The sequence below is a fragment of the Pocillopora verrucosa genome, chromosome 9, assembly GCF_036669915.1.
Source record: "Pocillopora verrucosa isolate sample1 chromosome 9, ASM3666991v2, whole genome shotgun sequence".
In the NCBI taxonomy this organism is placed as follows: Eukaryota; Metazoa; Cnidaria; class Anthozoa; order Scleractinia; family Pocilloporidae; genus Pocillopora; species Pocillopora verrucosa.
This window is the reverse complement of record NC_089320.1, coordinates 3,469,049-3,496,347: the sequence shown is the minus strand read 5'-3', so window position 1 is coordinate 3,496,347 and position 27,299 is coordinate 3,469,049. Positions and strand designations below refer to the sequence as shown.

General features: G+C 37.6%; 1 protein-coding gene and 2 long non-coding RNA genes across 4 annotated transcripts; all 3 read left to right on the top strand.

Annotated features, from left to right (window-relative positions):
* The first annotated feature begins 84 nt into the window (after nt 1-84).
* On the top strand, nt 85-13,255 carry LOC131795562 (uncharacterized). Of its 2 annotated transcripts, XM_059113144.2 has the most exons (17): nt 85-337; nt 841-979; nt 1,708-1,858; nt 2,496-2,611; nt 3,090-3,180; nt 4,011-4,098; nt 4,659-5,566; nt 5,969-6,125; nt 6,546-6,664; nt 7,356-7,467; nt 7,901-7,992; nt 8,466-8,631; nt 9,409-9,589; nt 9,723-9,863; nt 10,071-10,187; nt 11,069-11,162; nt 12,023-13,254. In XM_059113144.2, the coding sequence occupies exons 2-17, from the start codon at nt 860-862 to the stop codon at nt 12,124-12,126; spliced, it is 2,757 nt and encodes a 918-aa protein (XP_058969127.2). In that variant the 5' UTR covers nt 85-337; nt 841-859; the 3' UTR covers nt 12,127-13,254. The 2 variants fall into 2 exon arrangements, with proteins under 2 accessions (XP_058969127.2, XP_058969126.2); XM_059113143.2 differs by lacking the exon at nt 85-337 and having other exon boundaries at nt 715-979; nt 12,023-13,255.
* A 1,752-nt stretch (nt 13,256-15,007) lies between these two features.
* On the top strand, nt 15,008-16,013 carry LOC136283565 (uncharacterized). The gene is made up of 2 exons (XR_010718860.1): nt 15,008-15,195; nt 15,741-16,013. It is a non-coding gene; the product is annotated as an uncharacterized lncRNA (long non-coding RNA).
* An 8,877-nt stretch (nt 16,014-24,890) lies between these two features.
* On the top strand, nt 24,891-26,012 carry LOC131795576 (uncharacterized). The gene is made up of 2 exons (XR_009341051.2): nt 24,891-25,057; nt 25,765-26,012. It is a non-coding gene; the product is annotated as an uncharacterized lncRNA (long non-coding RNA).
* Nucleotides 26,013-27,299: the final 1,287 nt, after the last annotated feature.

Genomic DNA, 27,299 nt, shown 5'->3' with positions numbered 1-27,299 from the left:
GCTGGTAACCAATCATGTTATTTTCTTGCGAAAAACCGCCAACCATCTAATCGCAGATTCTTTTCAGCTGAAATGGCGCTATCTTTATTGACATGTACAGACATTTTTCACAAAATACTCAATCAGTTCCTGACTATAAAAGTGTTTTCATCAAGCTCTAGTGATTTTATTTCTCCATTTCACTGCAATATTTTGATCGATCGTTGACCGAATGAAAGCTCTGTGCCGTTTGTGGACTGTTGGAAATCGATAAGTGATCAGATCTTATCTGAATATTCAGCGTATGTCTTGCTCAGACACGCGGAACGAACAATATCGTTGTTGTCGGGGTCTTAAGGTAGGCTTCCCAAAGATGTAAACACGTGCTGTGTAACCGAAATTCCTTTTGTTTTCTGTGCAATATATGAATTTTAATCTACAGGGATAAAGTTTTCGGTCTGCTCTGAGATTGATGCGAGACATGTACTAATTACTATTTCTTTAAAATTAATAGTCATTAAGTAAATTCAGTTTTTGAAACAACCGGAAACTGTATTACGAATAGAAGGTAATCCTTCTAGAGTGACACAAGAAGAAAAATTTTCTTTTTTTGTCGTTTTTAACTGTGTTTTCGTCGCACGCTGTTCTCTTGCCCGAGATCACGTACCTACCTGTTACTGAGAGGGGAGGAGACAGGCTGTTGTCACCCTTGGTTACAAGCACGCCGAATACAAAACGGTTTTTATGATCGATCATAATTAGAGCTCGTTTGTTGTGATTTAGGACAATTTGGTTAAGAAGTCAATATCTTTAAAGTTCTCTTTCCTAGTATCGTTTAATAATGACGCGATCTCCTTTTAGTGAACTTCAAGAGAACAAAATGGAAGAAAGCAAGCGAAAAACTACGACAGGGAGTGTGTTCTGGGAAGCTGCTGAAGAGAAGGCGAAACGTAGCGAAAGTTTACAAGAAGCTTTTAAGAAATTCAGAAAGAAGAGACAGGTAAACATTGTTCTTCACTTGTAAACTGTAGTATAATTTGTCTTTCTGTTTTGTGTTTTTCGTAACTGTTTTGTGCTTTGAAATGATTGCTCTTGACGTTACTTTTAGCTAAACCCGATGTGACAAATTGAAGTTGTGGCTATTAGCATGTTATTTATTTAACAATAAATAAAACAAACTGAAATACGTGGGAAAGTTGTTTTCAATAAATTTATAGCACTAGAAACGATTTCTTTTCTTGATGTTTACAAAACAAAGTAGATTTAAAGATGAAATTTAATTAAATTGTGAATAATTACCGAATGCGCTTGACAAAATTTTTTTCGGCCATTTGAATGAGACAGTTTTGAATGATGTGATCTTATTAGCTGTCGTACAACCTGTAGATGATTTGAAGGAGCGACACTTGTCACAAAATTGAAATTTTTCGTTTAGGAAGCTGGGGAAATTAATTTCAGATAGTGCTTTGATCAAATGCTTTTATGTGGAATGCCTCGTCTGTCTTCGATTCAGTTTAGTTGGTAAAATGAACCAAACCTTTACAATTATAATTTACCTTGCTCTACAAAGTATGTATACACATCTTTATAGAGGTGGTCTTGAAAAAACCCGTTTGTTGTCTAGGTGTCTAGTTCAGATGTTGCCTTGGAATTTTAAAATAAAATTGTTATGTTATCAGCTCTGCTGTAAAAATATTGATCATTTTATTGTGACACTGAACATTGCAGAATGCTATACGTTTATCCAAACAAGTTGATGAGGAGACCGTAAAGTGGAGAGTTGATCCTGTGAGAATGAATAACCTCCGAGTGAAATTTGTTGAGCAGTGTAAGCTGTACTTTGGTGTGCCTTATGCCAAGAAATACCAGGAACCAGGATGTAAGATTCAAATTTGCTAACTTTGAACTCTGAAAATATGTAATAGCAGTATTGCTTTTAAGAAGTGTGCATGTTGTTTAATTACAACATCAAGAAAAAATAATTTATATATCCAGGGTTGAGAGGGTTGCCTGTAAGATTGTGAGTGATGGGACTGTAATACAAAGTAAATGGCATTAGGGGTGTGAAATGTTCTCCTTTATTTTGTGCATAATGGGTAAAATAAATTTTCTAACTGGTAGAGCAATGCTTTTACCTGTCAAATCTTCAAGAATTCCAAGCGATTTTACAGTAGGTGGGGGAACCAGAGGAGATGCAAGTTTTTTTCTATCAGTTTCAACAATGTGAAGTGAGTTTGGGGGCAGTGTAACTCTGCTAGACAGTGCACTCTCTCAACCTCAACCTGGGGGCAACTTGACTCGGGGGTGGGGGGGAGGGGGACTTATTGGAAGGGGATGACATGAGCTGTCACTGAGATTGGTGAAAAGTTTTTAATAAATTGACTTGTTTCAGAGGAGTAACATTTGGCAATATACACTGAATTTTTGTTCCTAAAATGATACCGTTTGGCTGTTTTCAACTTTAAATCGTGTACAGTATATTAATAGAACTGAAACAGAATTTTGTGTCTCCACAGCGGCAGAGTTCAATGCACCATTCTTTCTTGATTGCTGTGGTTTGATCAGAAGGGTATTGAGGGATCTCAAAGAAGATTTTGGTTTTGAAGTTGGGCCATGGAATCAAGCCTACATGGTAAAGAGTTGCAGTTGTTAGCAAGGGTTTTTAGGGGAATAACAGTGAAATGAATGGTATAGAAGACAGACATTCACATTATAACAAGCAGAAACCATTAACTGTTTTTATGCAATATAGTTGATCAACCTTTATACACACAACCTTTATACACACAGTCAGTCTGATTTTTATATCATGTACATATGTTTGTGATTAGTTTTAACATTTGCCTATTTATATATTTCTCTGTGAAATACGCAATTCAGTCTAATGACTGTGATGTATTTGTGAATAAACAGTCTATCTATCTATCTATCTATCTATCTATCTATCTATCTATCTATCTATCTATCTATCTATCTATCTATCTATCTATCTATCTATCTATCTAACATAGAGGTGAGACATACCACTAATAGTCAAAGTCTAATGATAGTATTTTTCAATATGCCACAGCATTTGTCATAGTTAAGAATTTTTCTTCTCATTTTTGCAGTACGATACACTTCCTCTCAATGTGGAGAAAACTGAAAACTTGAAGCCAGGAGATCTTGTGTTTGTGTCAGGAATTTATCATAATCCAAAATGTAGGTACTTTTAAACATCTGTCTGCTTACACCAAATAGATAGTTATGATGGACAAAATTTTGGCAGCACATGTGCTATTTGTCATTTGCACTCATGTTACAATTTTGCACTTGTGTTATATGAAAAATGCACTTGTTTTCAGCCAATCAGATCATACTCTCTATCTTTCTTGTATATTGTTAGCACTGACAGTAATCAGTCTGATTTTGAACTAGAGGTCTCAATCATGTTTCTTATGTAGACATATTCTTTAATTTATTATTTTGTGATTTTACTCTTTAGGTATCACTTAGTTTTTAACATTACTTGTCAACATTTATATGTATATGTTGTGGTTAAATTTTATCCTTGGTTCAAATTTTATTTTCTTTTGTTTTTGGGTATTGTAATGTATGATGATGAGTTTGAAACAAAGGAAAGTAAAATTTGAACCAAGGATAAAATTGAACCACAACATATATACTAATAGTTCTTCCCTACTTGTGTTCTGGCAACTCTTAAAAATTGCAAAGCTTGTGATGTTTCTTAAGGCTGATAGACTCCCAAGTATAAGGCGTAAAAATAATTACTTTGTATGGATAGATCAATTTTAGCTTGTCTTCCTAACTTAAAATTTAATAGTTCCTCAGCCTGTTCCATAGACTGCCAAACTTTTAAGGTTCATCAAGCCTGATGATGTCAATGTCGTCCAACAAGCATGAAGAAGCTAATGAACTAGCTGTCACTGAGTTGGTTAAGATTTTAAAAATACAGCATACCAGTAGGAGTTATCACTAGTTAGTTAATGCCTTCAACTGACAGAGGCAAATCGTGATCTTGTAACTTTTAGCAAAGAAACAGCGTCACAACATGGTCCATGTTGAAGTTTGGGCAGGAGATGGAGAGAAGACCATTGGTGCCAGATGGCAGAAGGGGAAGTAAGTTGACATATTCTCTGACTGATCCTGACTTCAGCTGAGGTTGTTGAAACATCAGTGTACTCTTAAAAGCCCTTTTCAGGAATACTTGTCCATATCTAAAGGCCTGCTTATTCAACTTCTGGTATCTTAAACCTTTAACATTGATTAGCATCTAATTTCTCCTTACAGTAATACTGCTGAATCATTCATTATAATCATGAGAATACAGGAAATGATTGCCAACCCAAGAAGCTTTGATGAATAAGCAAATTCTCCTTGTCAGTACCAAACAAAATGTATAGAAAGGAGTATGGAGAATATAGATTCTGATGTTAAGCTGATGACACTTGGCCTTTTGTGTGTAAAATTGCTGATATCTGGCATATGAGACATCTGCACTTTTTTGCCAGAAATGAAATTGTACTGTGATTGGCAAACAAATCTGCCAGGTGTGCCACTGGCTAAAGGGTGCAAAGAGTCAAGATTCATGGTTTAGAACATAAGTTTTTGATTTATTAATTTCTGGATTGTTTGATTTTTGTTTTGAGTGATCTCATCTTGATGTTTATTATGTGCAGGGTTCAGTACCATGACTCCTACAAATTCAATGCCAAAAGCTATCACAGCATACAGTATCATTTCAAATCCATTGATACTTGGCTAATGGGAATTTGTCAGAGCCACTGCCCAGAACACTCATGGAAGCGATCGCAGTTTGAGCCAGGAAAGAGGTCCATCTTTGCTGAAGACCAAGGAAATGAAACAGAAGATCAAAATGCACAAGAACTTGCAGATGAGGAGATTGGCAGTCAAATAAATGATGATAAACAGATGCGTCCTTGCAGCCTGTTGAATGTTAGTTGCTCCCAAAAAGAGGATCACAGTTTCCCTGTCAAAAAGAATTCTAATCAACAAGCTGTTTCCTCTCACATCACTTCTCCAGAATCAAACAAATGTTATGATACAGTTTCCTCTGATCATTTTTCTACAACTACGACAGCCCAACTGCTGCAGAGAAACTTTAACAACCTCGATGAATGTGTTGCTTGGTTGCTGACAAAGATAAGCATGGATATTGAGAGTGAATGTAATGACGCAATTTCTGACATGGAAGAAATTGAGTTACATTCAAGTCGTCAACAAACAGAATATTCCTCCTCAAGTGATCACTACAGAAATACAATTCCAAAGGATCACTCTCCAAGCAAAACTAAAATGGAATCAACAATGCAGTCAAACACTGACCAAGACTGTGGCAGTGTTAATCATTTTGATGTTTCTCAAGAGCATGATCAGAATGACAGTGGAAATTTAGAGTACTGCAAGGAAAATTCTTCATCTTTGGAGTGTTTTGACTTTATGCATACTGGCATGAATTGTGATTCGTTTTGTATAAACCAGTGTCCTAACAATTCAGATAGTAATCACAGTCGAAGCAAATCCAGAAGGTCTGTGTCTCCTTCCAAGGCTACAAAAAATGGGAAAGGTTGGTGGAATGGACTTTCTTTGTGTTTGTTTTGTTTGATGTTGATTGACTGTATATCAACATTAGTTCCTGCACATGGAAGATATTATTAGAAATATAAAATCGGTTAAAAGATAGCTAACTCTAACCAGTTGAAATAGACTCAAGTGAATGAAGAAGAATTTCTACAGACTTGGAAAAGATGGGGAAATAATGGTAATTAGGTGCATTTTACAGCAGTTTAAAATGTCTTGATTCCATGAGAGCTCATCATTATGGTACATCCTTGGGCAAGACACTTCACTATCTATCACAGTGCCCCTCACAACCCAGGAGTGGGAATGGGAACCAGCAAACAAGGGAAGCCTGGTAAACTGTTGAGTGTAACTCTGTGAATTAATTGTTTTGATCATTTTGATGTAGACTCTGGGAGTGGTTCCTCGGGCAATAGAAGAGGGAATGGAAATGAAAAGAACAACAATGGGGACTCCTCTCGTAGGAGTGGTGCAAGATCAGTCAGTAGTTACATGAATGGTAAACAGCCAAGGTTCTTCATTGGAGGAGGAAATGGAAATTGGATGTAAGAATAGACTTATTGAGTTAATCAGACACGTCTAAACAAAGATGTCTTCTGGGTATGCAAAGAGGGTGGTCATTCAGGAGACATTGCTGCTCAGAGAATTCTCTGCCTGTTCTGGTTAATTGCTTATTCTCAATGAGTTATCAAATGGTTGCTCATTGATTATCAATTGATTAATGACCCTTGGCTTTCATTGATCATTGATCAATTAGTTATGTGTGGAAAACACCTGGAATTACCGCAGATGAATGTTGTAGAGTTATAAAAACTTTCCTTAACTGACCAACAGTTTGCATGCAAATCCAGAAAAGCTGGTTGGGCTTTTAAATGCGTTTCTGGAAGAGCCGGGATAAGGTTGTGTAGAGTCAATAAACAAAGCATTAGTGTGGAAAGAATTTTGAGCAATTTCTTTGTATTTAGGATCGAATCAACTTTGGTTTCACTTGGATGGTCTAGAATTGAGGACAAGTTGGATGAATCGTTCAAACTCAAATGGGTGGAGTGCAAGAGTCAGATTAACTATGAAAATTTCAGAGATGGTCAGTGTATTATCTGTTCCATGATTTGTTGCTGTTTTCTCTGTAATCACGTTAAAGTTAGATTGTGTAATATAGTTGTATTAGGAAATAAGTGAAATGTTTCTGCTAGCCATGAAGGCCCAATAGTTGACATGCTGGATGTGAGAGCTTGTGTGGCCTGTAAGTAGGCCCTCACCATTTGCGTCTTACCACGAGTGTTTCTTCGCCCGCAAGAAAGTATCAGGCCTGAGAAAGTATGAAACCTTGAGCAACGCAGGTCGGCGAGAGGTGTGGAACGGGTCTAGCGCTGATAATGAAGTAGTGCCAGACCCCCGGAAAACCTCTACCCAAATCGTCTTAAACTTTCCGCGGGCGAAGAAATGCGCCTCCTTCAGCGCCAATAATCTCTCCAAGCATGAGTGTAACTAAGAATGGGTGAACTGTTTGGTTGACTTGACAAAATGCTGGGGGTAACTGCAATTTAATTAAGCATCCCATTCAGAGGATTAGCAATTCTCTTAGTCGGTTCGTTCTACAGAAATCAGGATGTGCTTTACCAGCTTGAACTGGTGGACTCAAGGAAAAGAGTTTAGGATTATTTTTTAAGTTCATTTCAACACCATGAAATGGTTAGATTCAGAATCCTCCCAAAGCCAGATTTTCCTATCATAGATGTTGGCTTCATGTTTTTCGTTTCCTTTCTGTAATTCAGGTGAACAGTTGGCCAATCACATTTCCAACATCAACTTGTTGACAACAAAGCTGGGTCTTCTGTGCAGCTTGGAGGAATATCAACGCGTGCAAGAGAAAATGGCCAAGAACAAGTTAGTGATTATAACTTAATCACACATGCAAATGACTAGTTTGCGAGTTACTTCTTCTAAAAGTATCACTACTGAATAAAACATTAGGGTCATGAGAGTGGAGGAAATTGTCATCAACTGAAGTAGGCTCTTGATTGATGTACAAATTCTCCTGTCAGTACCTTGGGAAGTGTACAAAGAACATTATAAAGAATATGCATTCTGATATTGGGCTATAAATTGTTAAATTACACTTGATTCCCTACACATGCAAGCTGAAGAGAGTGAAGAAGTGTGTGGCAGTCAGGGAATAATAGAGTTTATAGCCATTAGTGGGGCATGGGGGATTGTTTTTAAGACGTTAAATGGTCTTGCATAGCAAGCAACATGAAAAGGTTACAAAAGTTGCTACCATAATAACTTGCTAAGCAGACGTCTCTTTATTTATGTGCAGGCTAAAATTTCCTCTGAGTGAGTTTGTCCCGGAAACTCACAAACTGATGAACACAACAGAAAAAGCCAAGTTTGTGAACGAAGTTTACAAAGGTCAGTTAAACCAATCGGTAATTATTTTTTCTTTCTTTCTTTTTATATTTTTATTGTGTGTAAGTAGCCTGATATGTTTTAACTCAATTGAAACTGTAGCACGATTTTCATTTGTATTATACTTCTGATCAAAAGCCTTCTTTCATTTAGAACTCTTTTGAGTGTCATAAAACTGAAACTGAAGTAGCCACGTTGGCCAATCAGAACGGGGTCGACGTATTTTCGAACCGATAAGAACTCTCGGTAAATTCATTTACCGGCCTAAAGCGCGGGAAAACGTTTGTGACCAAGTCTCGATTGGCTATAGTTTTGCATTTGATCGGTCGAGACGTTTAGGAGCATTTTCTAGACCAATCACATAGCATGGTGACTCATAGAAACACCAAGCTGGATTTCCTTCGAAACTCAATTGAAAATTGATCTAAAGAAAAAATTTAATGCAGCATAACTGGTAGTTCTTTTTGCTCTTTCAGAAGGTGAAATTTGGATCTGCAAACCGACGGGTATGAATCAAGGAAAAGGAATTTATCTTGTTAATAGCAAAGAGCAACTGATCGAAAAGCTTAACATGAACGGAGGTGATAATGCAAGTGCCAGACGAAGTTTAGTGAGGCCCCCACAAGGACGCGTTATACAGAGGTACTCTTATTTGTCGACTTTGTGTAAAATGACGGATATCTTTTCAGTCACCATTTAAAGCACGAGAAAAGCTCGGTTTAATGAGTGACTTTTACCGGGAGCCTTAAATGAGTAACTATATCCGAGCACCGTAAAACAAGTATCCTTTGCCAAGGAATAGAAAATGAATAACTTTTTCTAAGCGCAGCAAAACGAGTAAGGGCGGGAAAATGAGGAACCTTTGCCAGACGCGGATAAAGGGTCAACGTGTGCTAAGCGCGGGAAAACGAAGAACCCTTGCACAGTGTGGGAAAGTGAGTAACTTTTACCAAACACTGACGGAAAAAAGGGTCAACGTCTGTCAGGCGTAGGAACGCAAGTAAAATGGCGTGAACATGAATTACTTTTGCAAAGGACGGGAAAACGAATAACCCCTTGCCACGGGCGGGAAAATGAGTAACTTTTTCCAAGCGTTGGAAAACGAATAAACTTTTCTAAGCACTAGAAAATGAGTAAGTTTTGGCAAGCGCCGACAAACGATTATCTTTTGTCACGCGCGGGGAAAAGGATCAACGTTTGCGACGTGCGAAAACTTGTGACTTTTTCCAAGCGCGGAAAAATGAGTAACCTTCACCAATTGCGGCAAAGTGAGGTATTGGTATTAATGTTAAGCCCAGAAAGCTTTTTCTCAAGTATCACCAGCGAGTTTAACAGGTATGACAGTGACAGGCGATTTGCAGCGGTTTTCAACTGATTGTGATGCATGATGAGTTAACAAAATCTCTTTCTCTGTTACAGATATGTGATGAATCCTCTCCTGTTAAATGGCTGTAAATTTGACATTCGTACGTACATGCTGATTGCTAGTACCACTCCTTTCATAGTTTTTTATCATCCGGGATATGTGCGACTCTCGTGTGTCCCGTATACACCCTACAGTCCGGATGCCGCTGGACTGCATGCTCATCTTACCAATCAGGTCAGAGTTATGTAAAGGTTAAAAAACTCGTCAGCTTCTATTATTTGAGTAAAGCACTGATGACTTCATTGGGGCATAAAATTATCTCGCTCTACTTGATGTTGATGTTGCCTTATTTGTGTTTTTCATACAGTATGTCCAAAAGAAACATCCTTTATATTCATCTATGAAAGAAGACACTGTCTGGAGTTTCGAACGTTTGCAGTCTTACATCGACGAGAAGTATGCCAAGGAGAAGGAACTCCCTGAAAACTGGGTTTACACCACATTTACGGTGAGTGGTTTTGACTGATACTGTGAATGGCATTGTCTTTTAAATGGGGCAGATTTTGGCTGTATGCAGATGCGTTACGTTCAGTTGCTCTAATCCTGCAAGTGTGCGTTTTATAAAGCTGTACTTACTTCTTTGTTTAAGTTATGAAATGATTAATATTGTGTCAATCTCCTTTTCCTTATTGCACCTTTATTTTTCTCTCTTTAGAAACGCATGCATCAGATCATGACAACGTGTTTTCACAGTGTTCGTCAGAAGCTTCACAGGAGAGCGGGAACATTTGATTTGTTAGGCTTCGATTTCCTCATCGACGACAATTTTAAAGTGAGTCAAATGCGTAAAATTATCCCCAAAGTGTGCGTTGGATATAAAATGATAAATAACGAAGAAGGCACGTAGCTTAAATGTTTTTAACTTTAACATATCCAACAAGCGTGAGCATGATAATTATTCTGCTTAAAACCCCCAAAACGTCTCAAGCGGAGGCCCATGTTACGTTCAGGTATCATGTTGAGGTACCTTGGCCTGTAACCAATCAAAACTTAGAGGTAGCAAGGCTTTAACCTTTTAACGTTGAGGGTGACTAGCATCAAATTTCTCATTGAAGTATCGCTGCTTAATCAAACATTAGGCTCGTGAGGATTATGGAAATGATCGCAAAGTGACAAAGCTATTGATTTTATCGAAATTCTCCTTGTCAGTGCAATTGGAACTGTATGAAGAAAAGTATGGAGAATATAGATAGTGATGATAGGGTGTGAAGGTTGAATAATGATCATTGCTTTTCTGTGTATTGTGCTATTTTGATGGACTATTCTAATCGAAATAACTACGAGGTCTGCGCGGTGCACTTCAAAGCTGAAAAAAAAACATCGTGGAGAAATATGGTTTTTCGTCTTGTCACGAGCGAGGGACAAAGAAAAAATTATGAGTCCCCATGAGGAATCGAACCTCAATCGTTCGGATTTACCATTTATTAGACTTATCTTCTTTCCTATTCTTTATACAAAACACGACGCTATCGACATAGCTGATCCTAGCAGTATGCAGGACGCGTGTCATATATGAACTTCTTAATGGGCCTTGCTCATCATCGAGTCTCTGTGGCTCAGTGGTAGAGCATCGGGGCGCGGTATCCGATTCCTTATGTCATGTTTTTTTTTTAATTCTGTAGAGGCATAAGTTGTTTTTCTTTCTGTCTTCAGGTGTGGTTGTTAGAAGTGAATATTAACCCTGCACTTCATACCAACTGTCAGGTTCTGATGGATCTCTTACCCGGAGTAGTTGACGAGACGTTAAGTAAGTAAATGAGTTGTTAGTCGTTCTCACTTGCGGCCGAAAGCCCTCGCAATTTACCGATATGGCCCTAAGGAAGTCTTTATACTATTAAACTTAACTAAGACGGATAAAAAAGGTTTTAAACAGGATACATAACCTCACTTAGCGAAAGCGATTACATATTAAGAAGTCATCCATAGTTATAATTATTAGACTAGTTTTGAAATTTATTGTCGTCAGTAATCCGGGATTACTTTGTTTTTGTTCTACTTAGTCGTTTCGTGATTGGTCCAGAAAACCCGCGCCTTTTTCTCAGCCAATCACATTCAAAACTAGAATCAATCGCGACTTGTTCACCCACGTTTTCCCGCGCTTCAGGCAGTTTGCTTGTTTGTACTTTGAGCTCTCGTTGGCTCATCTTTCTTCCTATTATTGCTAGTTGTGTTGTGATTGCCTTGGTTTTGGCTTCACCACACTCAATCGAAAAGTACTCAGGGTAATTTAGTATTGTCATCTGAGTTGATAACGTAAATTGGCCACCGTATAGAGTTTCAAAGCTGACGTTTCGAGCGGTAGCCCCTTGTTAGAGCTAACGTCATAACTTAACGGCATAACGTCATCATTCGCTCCGACGAAGGGCTAACGCTCGAAACGTCAACACGTCATCTTTGAAACTCTTTAAGGTGGACAATTTACGTTATCAACTCAGTTGATAATACCAAATCACCCTGTTATACTCTCCCACCGACGCAGCACCACATTTTCTTTAGAAACTTATCCCCTTTATTCAAAAACGCACTCGGTTGGATACTTTTCATTAAGCACATTTTGAGACGATTCTTTTGAAATGAGTGTTCTAATTACTACTACATTTGTTCTAGAACTTGTAATCGAGATTGCTGACAAGACCAAGAAAAGAGCTCCGGTTTTTCCTTTAGAAAATCAGAAGGGATTTCAATTGTTGTACAATGGAGAAGGAAAATAGAACTAGAACGATGTAATTGCGAGCGACATAGATATGAAAGGACTCAAGACGCCGTGCTTACGGGTCTGAATTATTGGTACAGATGGATCATACTTGCAAAGAGCCTATCCTTGAAAAAGTAAAAGGCACCGATCTGGCCACTTGGCGTCCGCCAAGCAGAATGCAACGTCAATAAAAATAACGGTTTGAATAAATGGATGTACAGCGAGTCAAAATTGCGCTGTTCTATGATCATCGTGTCAAGAGTTACGTGGTTGAAAAAGGACGACGATACGAAAATGAATAGTGCATGCTAGTTTCTGTGAAGAGTAAGAGTTTCGTGATAATCTACTTGGTTGTAGATACTTTTGGAGTGCAAGCTTAGATATGCCAACACAACGGTCAAACGTTTCTGGTCGCCCGCGCACCAATTTCCCGCGCAAACGTTCAATGGAAAATATAACAAGTTACAGCTGTCTTGCAAAATAAACGAAACAAAATTGAAACGTTCAAAGCAATCTGTTAAAGGAATAAAAAGATGGGGAAATGGAAAACTCCAGACTTTTCGAACACAACACTTATTCAAGTACGGGTTTCCAATTAATTTATCATATTGTTTTAAGCTTTCCCAAAAAAGTTATACGCTTCTAAAACACTGTGACTTACTGACTTGTGTTTTTGTATGTAACTCGTTTTCATGCACATGCGCATAAGGTTGTTGTATAGACCGTGAATCGAAGATTTGCATGTAAATTTTCTTATTATTCTTCTATTTGATGAGTATTGGTGAAATTATCCAGGGATCGACTTGCCTCTGAACACGAAAATATTTCGCTGTTTCTGCGAGTGTTAACAGGTGTATCTTAGAGAAATCCTGGTGAATGAAGGTGTGTTTATATGTGAATTTGAATGAGGTAATGGTAAATGTGTTTGAGTTTTCCCATTATGGTTAAAAGAACAGATGTTAAGTCAACTGTTACGCCATAAAAAAATTAATGGACTGTATTTTGTATTTCTCAACTTTCAGTATTTATAACGTACAAATGAGAGAAAGTTTTTTTAACGTGTGGATAAGAGTACATTCTTTCTCCTATTTTTGCCATAACAGTGGCGTTTACTTCCTTGTACTACTAGTAAAAGCTGATCTTTTTGGAGAAAGGCCTTTTCGTTTTATCAACCTCCTTGGTGTTAGACGTAACACTCTCTCTCTTCATATCAACGAAATTCTGGAATTCAATTCGTAGCTTCCTCGCTCTATTAGAACTAATTACAACATAATAAAGTACAGTACAGCTGGCCCATTGAAGAACTCGGTCGACAGAAATTGGCTCGCACCCAAGAAAAAAACTACAAAAAAGACAGCGCCTAGTGCCCTTTAATTCAAATTAACTTTGAACTATTCAATGCCATCAATAACAATTTTGATCCAATTCTGTATCTTTCATGACAGCCGCTTTTTTTCATCGAAATAATTTACCCTTGGGTACCCCTAACCTTTTTAATCGGAGGTAAAAAAAAATACTTGGCTTGTCACTTCCCATTTAGCAAATTAGCGTGCATAAAAGTTGTGATGTACTTGCGTGGCATATTTTATAATTAATCACGAATCTTATCTTTCATTTCTGTAAGCTCGGCTGTATTTCGAAATTTCGTCTTGCGTGGGGCTTTCCCTCAATTAGGAAAACCATGGAACTTTAGTTTGGCAGAATAGAAAAAATTCTAAAAGGTAACTATGGACTGTAAAGGTTGGAGAAAGTTTTCATGGATTCCAAATGACTAACTTAAAGAAAATAAGGTAAAATGTTTTCAAACAACATAAATTTGTTAGCTCCTTTTAAGTTTGACAGTAAACTTTCCCTATTTATTGACTGCCTGCATGACTTTTCAACGTATAACGTGGTGGGTGGTTTCATTTCTTGTCAACCCAACGAAAAATATGGCGTTTATTTTACTAAAACCGTATAGCAGTGCTCTGTTAACCAAATTCACGTTTTATTTCTTATAATTAGGATCCCAATTAATGATAATTGCGTATCATATATCAGAAATTATGCCAATAATTACAGTTACTTAGCGAATAATCGGCACATTTACAAATGTGCTGGGGTGATTAAAGTTTTATCACAAGAACACTTCCTTAATTTAATCGGTTTTGCTGAGTTCTCGTTGATAATATTTCCACCGTATGATTTGAACTGCGCTACCTTTAAAATTGAATAATGAAGAAAAGGCGCTTCCCTTGAAACGAAAAAAATAAGGTATTCAAAAGCCGCCCGAACTGGGGAAGGGCGGCAAAGGGTTTAAGCATGAAGCGTGATCAAGCTCAAAGTTAACACGTGACGCGTGAATTTTACAGAAAGGCAAGGCAAGGTGAAATGTGAAGGGTTTCCCTTCTAAATTCGTTACCTGTGAAATACTGTTTACTAAAAGTGCACGTGACGCGTGAAGTTTTCTAAAATTCGTGCATGAAATGGAATCGCTATCCCCCTGGGAGTTCTTTGAGGTAAAAAAGAAGTTAGCGTTTATTAGCAAATGATATGTACTTAGTAATTGACGATAACGAATGCGAGAAGGTTTCGTTCTTTGTTTTCGGACCGTTTTCAGAGAGGTTGGCTCAGCATGAGGTGAAGCGTCTAAATAATTCAAAGTTGCTTTTAATTAGAATAGGTCAGGAAATAGACAGGTGCTAATTAGAAGGTGGTTGCACAAGATGGTATTTTCAAGACAAAATCGAGAGGCACGCTATTTAACTTGGAAAAGCTATAGAAAATTATGCAAACGTTACTTGAAAATTTTCCTCGAGAAGCGGATGACATTTTGCGGTTAATTTGTTAACAAATTTTTGTTATTATCTTAATGGATTTGGACATATATATAAAAAGATCAGCGTACGAGTTTTGTGTTCATAGGATTAGCAGTTAACTCTTTCACACAAGATACAAATTTCGGGTATACCTTTCCGAGCTAAGGATGAAATCGTCAACTGTTTTTGTTTTCTTTTTTGTTTTCGTCTTAAATATTTCCTGCCTTGTGTCAGTGCAGAGCAATGGATGGAGATGCCCTTTTGATTACACCTGCGGAAAAAGAGAGGTTTGTGAAACTGAAAAAACAAACTCTGATCTAACAAAGTGCCAGGAATTGGAAAAACATGTTCCACAAAATTATTTACTTTAAATTTACCTTAAACTTGTAGAGCACCAGCTAATCAGTTATTTCACGATCGTCAGTCAGATACGAAATGATATATGTATCGACCAACGAACCTGCTGGAAAGTTCGCTTCCCTGATTCATTTAAAATTAGCACAAAATATCGATATATATTGCTAACTGACTTTATTTGTGAATAATAGCAAAATATGAAAATATTTGCCTCTAGTTTTCCTATGGTGCAGTGGCTCATATACCATAGTTGATAAGCCAATCAAAACACTCGAATGTTCTACAGAATTTTAAAAAAAATTGGTATACTGGTGTCTTAGTAGAAACGAAATACACACCTCAAAATTATCTTCCTTTTGGTTGAAAAATCGTCGGAGGGAACTAGAATTGGTGAAATTTTGAATGATAGAAGGCTTATCTAAGTGTTTTTCTCCACATATCTCAAGGAGTAAATTTAATGGTCTTTCTTGTATAGATGAGCGACAAAACTGCCCTACCACAGAGTCGTTTTGGCAACCGTCTTCGTTCTCTGAGAAACTTCCGTCGGATGGCTGAAGAAAGAAAAGAAAGGGTGGATGCGAGAGGACTGAACAGAGCCGCCATCTTGAAGGCTTATGGGAACGGCCAGTGATCAACAAGAGTACAAAAGAATTAAATAAAGTTCAAAAGGAATAAATTTTTTAGATCTAATATGAATGTAATTTAAGTAATTGAGCGAGCAATAAATTTTTGTCTTTATGGCGTTGAATTGGCGCAATTTCGTTTATCTTAAAGTTTCGCTTTCAGCCTGTCACCATTTTCAGGCTAATTTGAGTCAAAAGGGTGAAAATCTTTCAATCGGGTAGATCAGTGCCTCTTTCTATTGACCCTGAAATCAGCGGCATAAAAACTCTTACTCTGAGTTCTGCTGCTCATAGTGGAGTTTAACTTTAGTAGTACTACTGCTGAGCCGTTAGCTAAAACCGAACATGAAATATTCCGAAGGTTTGGCTTCCAAAACAAATTTAATTTTCTTATTTTAGTTTTTCATTTCAAAGTTAGAATTTCAGACGTGACCTTCAGGCCCAGTTCTAGAGAAATTTAACTGTGGTCAGCAACGGCAAATGCCGGCATTGCAAACAAGGCCAAAAACAAAAACAAAAAAAACTTTCAAACAAGGCCAAACCACAAAGGTTCTATTCTTGAAGTCACGTCTCCTGTTTTTACAGAAGAGACATTTGCTCTGGTTCGGCTCGGTTTACCAGTAAGTAATGGAAAAAGGGCACATAAACAAAGGAAGCCTCTTTCGGATATTCCTCTAAAATTAGAGAAATTTAGAGATAAAAAAAACGTTGTCTTTGAAAACGTATGGGAAGACGCTGTGGTAAATTTATTAATGCGCTGGACTCCTGGTAGAGAGGTCTGGGCTCGAGACCTGGCCGAGTCAAAGTGTTGTGTTCTTGGGCACTTCACCCTCACAGCGCCTCTCTTCACCCAGGAGTATAAATGGGTACCGCCAAATTATCAGGGAAGCTTGATGAAATGCTGAGGTATATAACCTTGTGATCGACTGGTCGCCCATCCAGGGGGGAGTAGTAGGTTTAAATTCCTGGAAGATCCACTATGATTAGCATGACAAAGTAACAAAAGCAGTGCCGCATCAACGAAGTAACCCAGATTGGCTTGTTACTGGAGCGTGTATTTCAATATGCTTTGCATGATAGATTCTAAGAAATGAATATAACGAATTACTCTTTTCTCCAGAAGCTACTACAGACTTGACGAGCAACTGCTGGTAGATTAGGGAATACAAAGCTCATTTGAGGTAATTTTTTTCCAAGGCTCAAATTGAATGATGTGAAACAATTCATTCATGGATCGCGTAATATCTATGATTTTATTCGGACAAACCAAACATAGTATTTAAAATTCTGAATGGTTAACGAAATGGGGATTTGCTTTCGTTTTTTCTTTATGCCTTGGCGCAAAACATGTTGTTCGCGCGTGTGTCGTTGGGAGGAGGGGGTTATTCATACCCTAGGGTTTTTATAATTCGGCTACCAGTGGTCTTCTGCCGCCTTTAAGACCTCTCACCACCGTCTGGGCATGTTGAGCCTGCAAGCAGGCTCTCATGTTTGTGCATGCGTTGGGTCTTACGAAAAGCGGCCTATATCGCCATAACCAGCCGCTCATTAAAAAAGTTATTGAAAGTCTTGCCTTCCTATGTGATGCATACAAGCTTAGCTTAGGATGATAATAGTTCATCTAAAATATTATTGAAAGTGGTTTTCAAGCCTCTGAGGTCTAAGAAAGTTGAAGACAGAACTTAGAAATAGGCGGCGAGCTGCTGCAATGAAATAATTTTATTTCCCATTATATTTAGAAGATTAATTCAAGTTATTTTAATCAGAATAACATTCTTATATATCTAAATAATTTGATTATAACATTTCATAAATCTAGATTTATCAGAACGTTTATCTATAGATATTTTCTTCATTCTTGATTATTCTCCCGTGCTTTCAGGAAGTCTTTCATTAGCGAGTCCTCTGTTAGATTTCATCAATGAATCTTTTCCATCTGATAGCGAATAGATACTCCTGAGTAGGCGAAGTCGATTTGCTAAGCGGCTGTTTGAGAGAGCTGCCTTGTCATCTATCTGCAAGAATAGTCATATTTCATTTTTTTCCAAAAAGATGAGTTGTGGGTCACATGCTTCATAATTTCCTACGCGGTTTCCTAAGTATGATTGGAGTACTATTGTCGCTATTCTGCCTAGACAAGCAGATTTCTCAGATAGTTCGCCGAGAACTCATTTTATTACCTAAGGTTAAGTTGCTTGCCCACAAAACGCAACACAACGGCATTGCTTAGGCTCGAATCCAGACCCTCGACGCTGTCCAATTGGCCTCTGCGTTAACTCCCATAGGGATAAGACAGAATTTCTTTTAACAATATCAATCAGAAAAGTGATGAGAATAAAGAAAAAAATTAACTAGGCGACTGTTTGTTGATCCAATACCAAATTCTACAAACTGACATCTTAAGAATTGTATTGTAGACAGTAAGGAAAATTACTAATGAGATCTCGAGAGTGGAAGGATTTCATAAGCAGCAGTGGGATCGCAGATGTGGATCATCACGTAGATTCTGAGTTGTAAAATGGCGTCACCCTAGATTTTAAAAACTTTGATGATCTGAACACTTCTTCCAAGTGCTTCTAATCGAGCCGTGAATGACATTAATGATATCAACAGCTGATGAAAAAAAATCTCACAAATAATTCGAGCCAGTTTTTCTACAAACCTCTCTTTTCCCACAACGATAGTCGAAAGGACACAGCCATCCCGATTGGCTAAGCACACAATGCGGAATGGCCAGAATGAACACAAGGATGAGCGCTGATACAGCTCTTGATTTCATCTTGACAGTCAATAAATGTCTCCTGCTCCAAGCTTGCTTTGGTAAAAATGAGAGTCGCATGCCATTTATAACTACAAAGATGTTGTAAATAATTAATCATTTTGTTAGCACATTGAAAAGAAAAGACAGCAGGTTTTTTTTAAAAAGTAATGTGTCACAGCTTTTCAAGAATAAGTGGCGTGGCTATCGACACCCCTTTCCACATGTTTAATAATACGGTTTGAAAAATCCATCATTCATTTAGCATTTAATGCATCTACTGATTAAACACTAAAAAGTTTGAATTATTAAGCAGCTTAGGCGAACTTTCTCGGCGTCAGCCACCACCGACCTTATTGAGAACAAAGACTGCACGATAATTTTTCATAGAATTGTCATCAATCGTTCATTTGAATGTCCACCTCAATTGACAAGCGCTGACCGCTGAGTGCTCTTTCATAACGCCTCCAATTCAAAATGACATAGCTCACAAAAGGTTCGTTCTATACCACTGATAATAAGTTTTCAAGGTGGTCTTGGCCGAACCCTACTTACGTGTAGAGAATTTGGCAAATTGTTGTTATTCATTTCATTTGAGGAAATACATCGTCAAATGAGCTTGTAACGCGACGATTTTCCGTTGAACAAACAGTTGAAATATGAAAAAATTCTGGAGGTTTGTTCATTTTGTTCATACTTAACGCGTTCACATGGCTGAGTACGCGTCATAAATTTGTCGGTTATCAGATGATAGATGAGGGTAATTAATGTCTATATATGATTTTGTTATCGATCTCTCTGTATTCCGGCTGGAAACAAGAGCTTGACTGGTTTCATTACTACTCGCATCTTTTGCGGCTTACAAACTTTCCTTTAATTCCGTCAGCTTAACAAGAAACGGATTCAGAGTCACGAATGCAAGGCAAGGAGTTTACATTCCTTAAGTGCATTATTAATCGATCGTCTAAAAATAAGGCTATTTCGTTGTAATCAAACTCAGGTTTAATGAACCGTAAAAACCCAAATACGTACGAATAAGTTGTTTTGTTGTGTCAGACATCTACTTTTAGACCGAAATACGTATTTTCGTCTTGCCTTAAGCGTATGAGAAGTTAAAAACAATCTTTGTCTTCAAATACACTTCCCGAAAAGGTGGTTGTGGCTTGTTTCCTTGAACTAATTATGTATTCATTCACTGGCTCAGCTCTCATCGACACACAAAAGAAACCGTCATTCTTAAGTGGCATTTTGGGAAGGATGGCCGACAAAATTTAATGCGAACCTTCCTGGAAGATTCGTTAGTAGAATTTTTATTGCGTGCAATTTGTAGTGATTTTATGGAAATTAATTTTAGTAGCTGTTCCTGCTTAAAAATCCCACGTTTGTGGGAAAAGATAAAAACCTTTCCTGCATACACGAGGCTCATAAACTCATTTTTTTTACAGAGTCGCAAACCCCCAAAAAATTGAGGTTGATTGACTTACGATAAAATTATGCGACACTAGAAAACTTCCTTATCTTTCGATTTCACAGATTGGACTGCGACAAAATTCGCGCCCGTTATCCCACGTTAATCACGCAAGAGCGCGTGAGATCGACGAAATTCACGCCCGTCAATGCACACCGCCAGCTTTGCTACCTGAAACGCCTTATCAGTGCGCACCCACACTCGCCACATGTGCGATTTAACAAAGTATATATTATCAGTTACTTTTATTTAATAACTTGAAGTAGCTCCGAATCATAATCGTAAGCAATAGACTGCAGTTTGTACTGGTTTACCGGTGTAATGAATCAGCTGGGATGTTGAAGAGCACGAAAAAAAATTTGGGAATAAAGAGCCGGAGGCGAGTGATTCAACCACAAACCAGTTTTCGAGTGTTCTCCCAACATAACGCCGCCAAATTGATAAATACTGCAAACTATTGCTTTTATAAAATAAAATTCTATTTCCTATGGATTTGCTGGTTCTATAAACAATAGGTTTTGGACTAATTAGGGTGCTAGTAGTACGTATTTTATCTATTTATAACTGATCTGATAGAGAAATAAACTAGTCTCTTATTTGCAAATTATTTAACAAGTCTTTGTACAAGGTACTCTCACTTTCTCGCGATCGCAATCAAACGGTCTTCACAGCTATGTAAAAGACACTTTCTTAACATTATTCACAGATTATCATTTGATATGTAAGCATTTACCATCAATTTTCAAGTTCTTTTGTTAGTTTTGTCATAGACATGATCTCTAGACTGAAAGCAAACTGGGAAACTTCAAGCCATGTAAGGAGATTTGAGGCCTTTTAACTTCGCAAGCTATATTATTTTGAGATGAAACCGTGAAACTGAGATCCTTGTGTTGTGTAAATAGAGCTCTGGAAAATCACAAACGTTTCTTCTCGTTTCTCATTCAGAATTGAAACGCAGGGGAAGACGCGCTTAGAAAATAAATTTGTATTTTTGGGTAGAATATTTCGAATGGCTAGATGTATTTTTCACACCTAAACTTCAACAAAACGCATGTGAATAGCATTACGTGCCAAATGGAAACTTAAATAAATTTCCGCCGGGGTTTCCGATCTCAGAGCACGCAAGTTCTGAGGATTTCACAAAGTTTTAAAACGCACGTGCTGAGCTATTGTTCTGCCCATCAGATCTTTTGTTTTGCCACGTTCTCGCTTCCACTGCCTTCGTGGTTTGCTTAACAGTAACAAGGCGAAAATCGAACAAAACGCTAATGTCAATGGTAGAATCATTAACTGTGTATGTAAAAATTTCGTCTTCTTTCGCAAATTTATACTTAAGCCGGCTTCCGAAAAAAAAAATTATAGAACGATAAACTGGTCAGCTGGAATTTTTTAACAACTTGATACAAACACGACTCTCAGACGAATTTTTTCACTCACTAACTGTTTCTAACCAAGATCGTGGCTAGCTAAAAAAACTGACAACCTGTAACCTGAAACTAGATGGATCGAGATATCAATAGCAGAATAATTGACAACTGAATGGCCTTAATATTTTTCTTTTTAATTAATATCGACAGTGCCCACACTGTCGCCGAGATGACTGCTCAAACTCTTCCTCTATTTACAACCAATAGATTACAGAGTGGCCCTAAATTGACTTTAACCGCTCACAGCTATAAAAAAAATTCAGCTATCATCGTATCATATCAATTTCAATCTTTTGCATACTCGGCCTTTTTTTGTTCCTTTTTGTTTTGTCGACTCCATTTTGACGTTCGAAAGCATTTTTTTGCGATTTTCTTTACGTTGAATGCAAAGTTTTGTTTTTCGCCTTTTAAGACTGTCAGTCGTGAACATTTGGCTGGAGTTTCCATTACCCTTTTCATTCTAAGAATAGAGCGTTTTAGCAGCATATCGTAACCTCAAATTTTATCGCCAGTTAAAGTGTGAAACACGAGCTAACTGTTGCTATGATCTTAAATTGCGGTAACATCTTGTGGCAACTCAAGGAAAAAACAAAAGCTTATCGTACGGCACGAAAAAGCTGTTATCTTAAGCAATATTCCCCCACTCGCCAGCTTACAATCCATAGGTTTGCGGTTGTTATCACCACGTAGGCTTATGGAAATGAACAGTAAAACATTGGCCCAAGGCGACTGAATAGGGTTACCATGGCAACCACTAATTTGATGGAAAGTTTGATCAGGAAAGGAAAAATAAGGAAAAGAAGGAAGACAAATATCATTTTGGATCTACTGGTACAGGAAACGATAGGGGTGTTTTCCAAACAATTAGAGCGCTTGTTACACTACGTCATGTTTTGATAAACTTCCTTCTTTCCCATGTGACCATAAGCACACGAAAACGTTTAGAGAGCTGATGAAATTTCCGTTTACACGGATTGTGCTAAGTAATTTGCATTCAAAAGCGAAGTAGGTTAACACATAAAAAATAAGCCTGCCAGGTTTCAGCAAGTAAGCTGATGGGTCCCTGGTAAATTGAAAAATATATATTCGTGACAAACGTAAAGTGAGTTTCTACACCGAAAATTATTTGTCAATCGTTTTACAAGTTTACACCATAATAAAAGATCTGAAAGAATACAAACGTTCTATTTGTCGCTTTAATGTCGAATTCTGACCTAAAATCTTTTAACTTAATTCCAAAGGAATTGCAACACGTGACAATATCTAGAGACATTTGTACCCGTTACAGAATCGCCTTTAAAAATTTCTCAAGACGGACCGATGGACCGTAATTTCTCTGTGATGTAAGCCGCATCAAACCGTTTTAAACGGTTATGAAAGAGGTTACTCGGTTATTTAGCATAGCACGATGTCTGTATAAAGTACCTAAAGCTGTTCCCATACGGAGGCACAAAAAGCAAGTGCCGAAGTCATTATTGTTTCAACACGAGTAACGGACACCGGCTTTCTTATTTCATGTTGAGCACGTTATCAACGGAAAATTGAAGAGGGGTTTTTTGAAAACTTTCGTTTCTTGACACTGAAAGAGCTCAGATAGTAATGCGGTAAAGCTTTCAATTAATGTCGGTAAAATCTGTCCCGATGATAGTATAATGCATGGTCCTTTAATTGCGGTAACTCATTTTGGTCACACAAATAGTTTGAATTAAGGAAGAAATAAAACAGAAGAGTTTCTAAAGAAACTGCGTGCTGCGTCGGTGGCCGGCATGGGGTATTAAAAAATAATTTGGTTCAACTTGGTTGATAATGCAAATTTGCCACCATAAAGAGTTTCTTAGGATGAATTTTCTTGTGTTAGCTCTTCGTCAGAGCGAATGACGAAGGGCTTGCGCTGGAAACGTCAGCTTTGGAAACTCTTTACGGTGGCCAATTTAAGTTATCAACCCATTGGTAAAACCAAATCATAATATGAAGACTATTTGTGAAAAATATTGACAGCAATTGCAATAGTTCTATTTTCCATTGGTCTCTGTTTTTGTATTTTTACATCACAATCTTTGGATCATAAGTATAATTAACCAAACGAATACCTGCTAATTTTACGCCTTCCAAAGTTACTTGTTTTTAAACACTCTCGTAAAAAAACTTTCGGAGGCTGCGGGCTTCATAACAAGCCCGTCCAACAGAATTGATTCAGCCTCTAAGATCGTACCTTACCACTCTTTCTATTGTAAAAGTTGCGGTGTTTTCTTATGTTCTTTCCGGTTATTGAGATCACGGCAACCGGCTGGAATATTTCTTATAAGTATACCCCTTGGCACCGGAAAAGAATGTGAGGTCGCTCATTGCTCATCCTAATCAGCATATAATTCTGCTAAAATGATTTAGCGAGCAGTCATAGGTTTGAAATCTCCGCTCGGTGACCGGAGTGAAAGTTCTCCCATGAACAGATAACAAAATCCGTCCGGTCATTCGGGCCAGCCAGATTAGCGAGTTTCTTCGCAGTCCCCTGCGCCTGATCAGTAACTTATAAGGCAATGTTCGAATTGTTTCCCACTACTGCAGTTTGATTTACCGTCGAAACTCAAACCAGCCAAGATTTTATGAGATTAATTTTGAGCTAGTTTTTCCTCATGAGAGGGAACATGAATCCTTCTTGATTAAACTTCTCAAATGCGTATTTCTTATAACGATCTTCACTCCCCTCGAAATACTAAGAAAATCGAGGAAAATTATCTTCATGCGAGCGCGTTCACGGTTGCAGCTCTTTTCATTAAATCTTCACCAAATAGGATAGAAAGTATAATTGACTCTTTTTCCAAGTACACTCGCAAAAACAGTCAGGCAGTGCTTTGAAAAGCTTTTGTGTTCCATCACCCGATGAAACTGCCGTCGGACGATTTATAATGATTGTATACATCATCTTAAGACTGTTTCGTTTTCAACGACCTTAGAGGACCCCTGAAGGCTATAGAAAATTCAATCTTTCCATTTACATACAAGTAGCTTGAAGGCCTGCAGAAGAAAATAAAATATATTAAGTGGAATAGTAAAAAAATGGGATTTTCGGCCAGAGTTAAAAAAGAACGACACTTGCAAACGTAAACATTTTTTCAATTTGGTGTATACCGGCTAAGTGTTCTTGGTTTTTATAAAGCTTACCAAGAACCGGTTTGCAATATACATATATGTATATACACCAAAGTACTTGAGCGCAAAAAGCCGCGCTCACATTGAGAGAACGTTTCTTTTTCTCTATAAATAAAAGATGACATTTTCAAGTAGGCTGTCGGACCGTTTAAAAGGAAGGGTTTCGAGTTTCTTGCTTCTATATTCACAATCGTGAGCGAGAAGCCCTCAGAAGTTTAAACAAACAAAATCGGAGCGAAAATGGATTCGCGAACTGCCTTCGCCCTTTTTTATGTTTTTGTCTTAGCAATTCCTGGTTTTGTGTTGGCTTCCAATTCTAGAAGGTGGAACTGTCCCTTCGACTCCAGATGTGGAAGAAAACAAAAGGTTTGCCATTAATTACCATTTGCTTCAACTTTTTAACCCATACGTTTTTAGACTTTTTCTGAATTCGTATTTCCAAAAAGAAAATTCTTGAGTTCTGCCGTGGAAAAACAAATTCTCTTTTTTATAAAAACAATCAGGGATGCTTTTCAGATGACATACACTAATTTTCTTCCGAAAACTTTACTACTAACTGAAATAGTTACCTGTCCAACAAATCAATAGACAAGTTGTTAATGAACCATGACAACCTATCATGACCACAGGTTTTTTTCTTTTCTTTTTTTTTATTTCCTTCTTTGTTCATGTGCGATCGGAACGCTTTGGAAAGGGAAAAAGAAAAAAAAAAAGGACAATTTGAAAAAGACACTTTACACTGACAGTTCTTCTTGGAGCGTCACTGGGTTATCGACAAAGTGTCAAAATCCTGGGGAGGGGAGGGTAACTCTGCGATGGACTGTTATCTCGTTGACAAGGGAAGAAGGGCGGAGTGTAGCTGTAATTCTAATTGCTTAACGGAGTCTCGTACCCAGACGTTCCACGGCCAAGAGGTGGTAAGGTCTTACAATTCAGTTACATTGTAGGATCTGGGTACGAGATTACGCTTTATGCTATAGAAAACGAGTTACGTTCATTGAGATGAACCCTGTAGACTAACTTCAGTTATCTTTCACCATTAAGAAATTTACTTTTGGTGATCTTTGTCCTAGTTGAGGCGAAATGAAGCCGTTGTTAGCCATCTTGAAAGAAACAAGATATTTAGGCCGGAGGAGGAAGTGATGGAAAACGTGAGAGGACTGGACACTCCAGATATCGCAGTGGCTGATGGGAATGATAAAGAACGGAATTAAATGTTAACCCCTTGCTAAACCGAAAAAATAATAAGTAAACCACAGTAGATAACAAACAATGAATAAATAGAATCAAATTATAAATTGGCACTATTGCTTTGAACAAACTTACTTGTGTGTTTTGTGTGTGTTCAATGATCAGGAAACCCTTACAAGCATTGGTCTCCAGGTTCAGTTCATTCTTGCTTAACGATAACGATTTCTTTTTTTTTTTTTTTTTTTTTAATATCTTCTTGGCAATGAGAATAAAATGGGAATAAATTATTTTTAATAAGCTGAGGAGTTTTTGGCGGGTGTTAATCACCCAAGCAGACTTTCCTTGCGTTCTCGAGCAGTTATTTTTCCCACTGCAGGGATTTTTTTATATTCAATTTACAGCTGTCTTTCCTTCTCTCTTCTTCTCTTCTCTATCCTTTAACTCTTTCAGTAATTAAAATGTAATTTCTCCCTATAATATCCATATATTATCCAGCAAACAGGCGATGAGAATACTCAAACTTAACAGGTAGAAGTTGTTATCTTGATCTAACACCAAATTCTCATAACTTATTTACAAAAAAATGTGTAGCAGCCAGAGGGGAGAGTTAGCAATCAGATCTTAGGAGTTAAAGGAAATTCATGGTCTATTTTTCTTTAGGATTACTTTCATTGAAGCTAATTGAACAGATAAAACTCACTGTTCTTCTACTTGAACTTTGGTCTGCACAAGTAAAATTTATCACTACGAGCTGCATATGTTGTAACGAAGGAATTAGCTGATGTTAGTGAGCCAGCTAGTTGGACTAGATCAAAGCTTTCAATTACCATATTTTACGAAGTTTTTGGCGATGCAATCGAGAAAAGGGATTTCGGCTTCCAGAAAGTCTTCCTGTGGAAAATGACTCACTTTTCTCACAAAAACCGACTTTGCCCTTAGGCATATCTTAAATAGGCGAAGTCAGAAGTAACAAGCCGGCTTATCAGGCTCATTCGTATAAAGGTGAAATATTTTAGGCTTTTTATATCAATATAAGGGCAGTTTTTAATTGACTGTAGAAAAACCAAACTAATTACAACCTCCAGGCAGAACAGAGTTTAATGTCATCAGTGAGCACTCAAAGTAAAAACGGGCAACCTGCTTGCATTGAAGCCATGAAAACGGGAATGATTAAGTTGAAATTGGTTCAACTCTGCCGCGCGATTGATTGAGATGCTGGCGCGCATTTTCTAGACCAATCTCAAAGCACTTGAAAACTGGAGAGCAATTCAGGATCACTTTCAATACTCAATTTAAAACTGTTCCAAACCTCATGATCTGTTGTTAGCTTTACTTTGACATGTATTTTGCATAAAATGGGTCATACTCTCTGGTGTTTGTGGATCTTTTGAAAGACTTACTGCGATAATGTCAAAAA

What these genes read in the sequence shown, in the direction of transcription:
- LOC131795562 (XM_059113143.2), top strand. Translation starts at nt 821, where the DNA reads ATGACGCGATCTCCTTTTAGTGAACTTCAAGAGAACAAAATGGAAGAA. An exon ending in AATTCAGAAAGAAGAGACAG is followed by an intron (nt 980 to 1,707) that starts GTAAACATTGTT and finishes TGAACATTGCAG; the next exon opens with AATGCTATACGTTTATCCAA. An exon ending in CATGGAATCAAGCCTACATG is followed by an intron (nt 2,612 to 3,089) that starts GTAAAGAGTTGC and finishes TCATTTTTGCAG; the next exon opens with TACGATACACTTCCTCTCAA.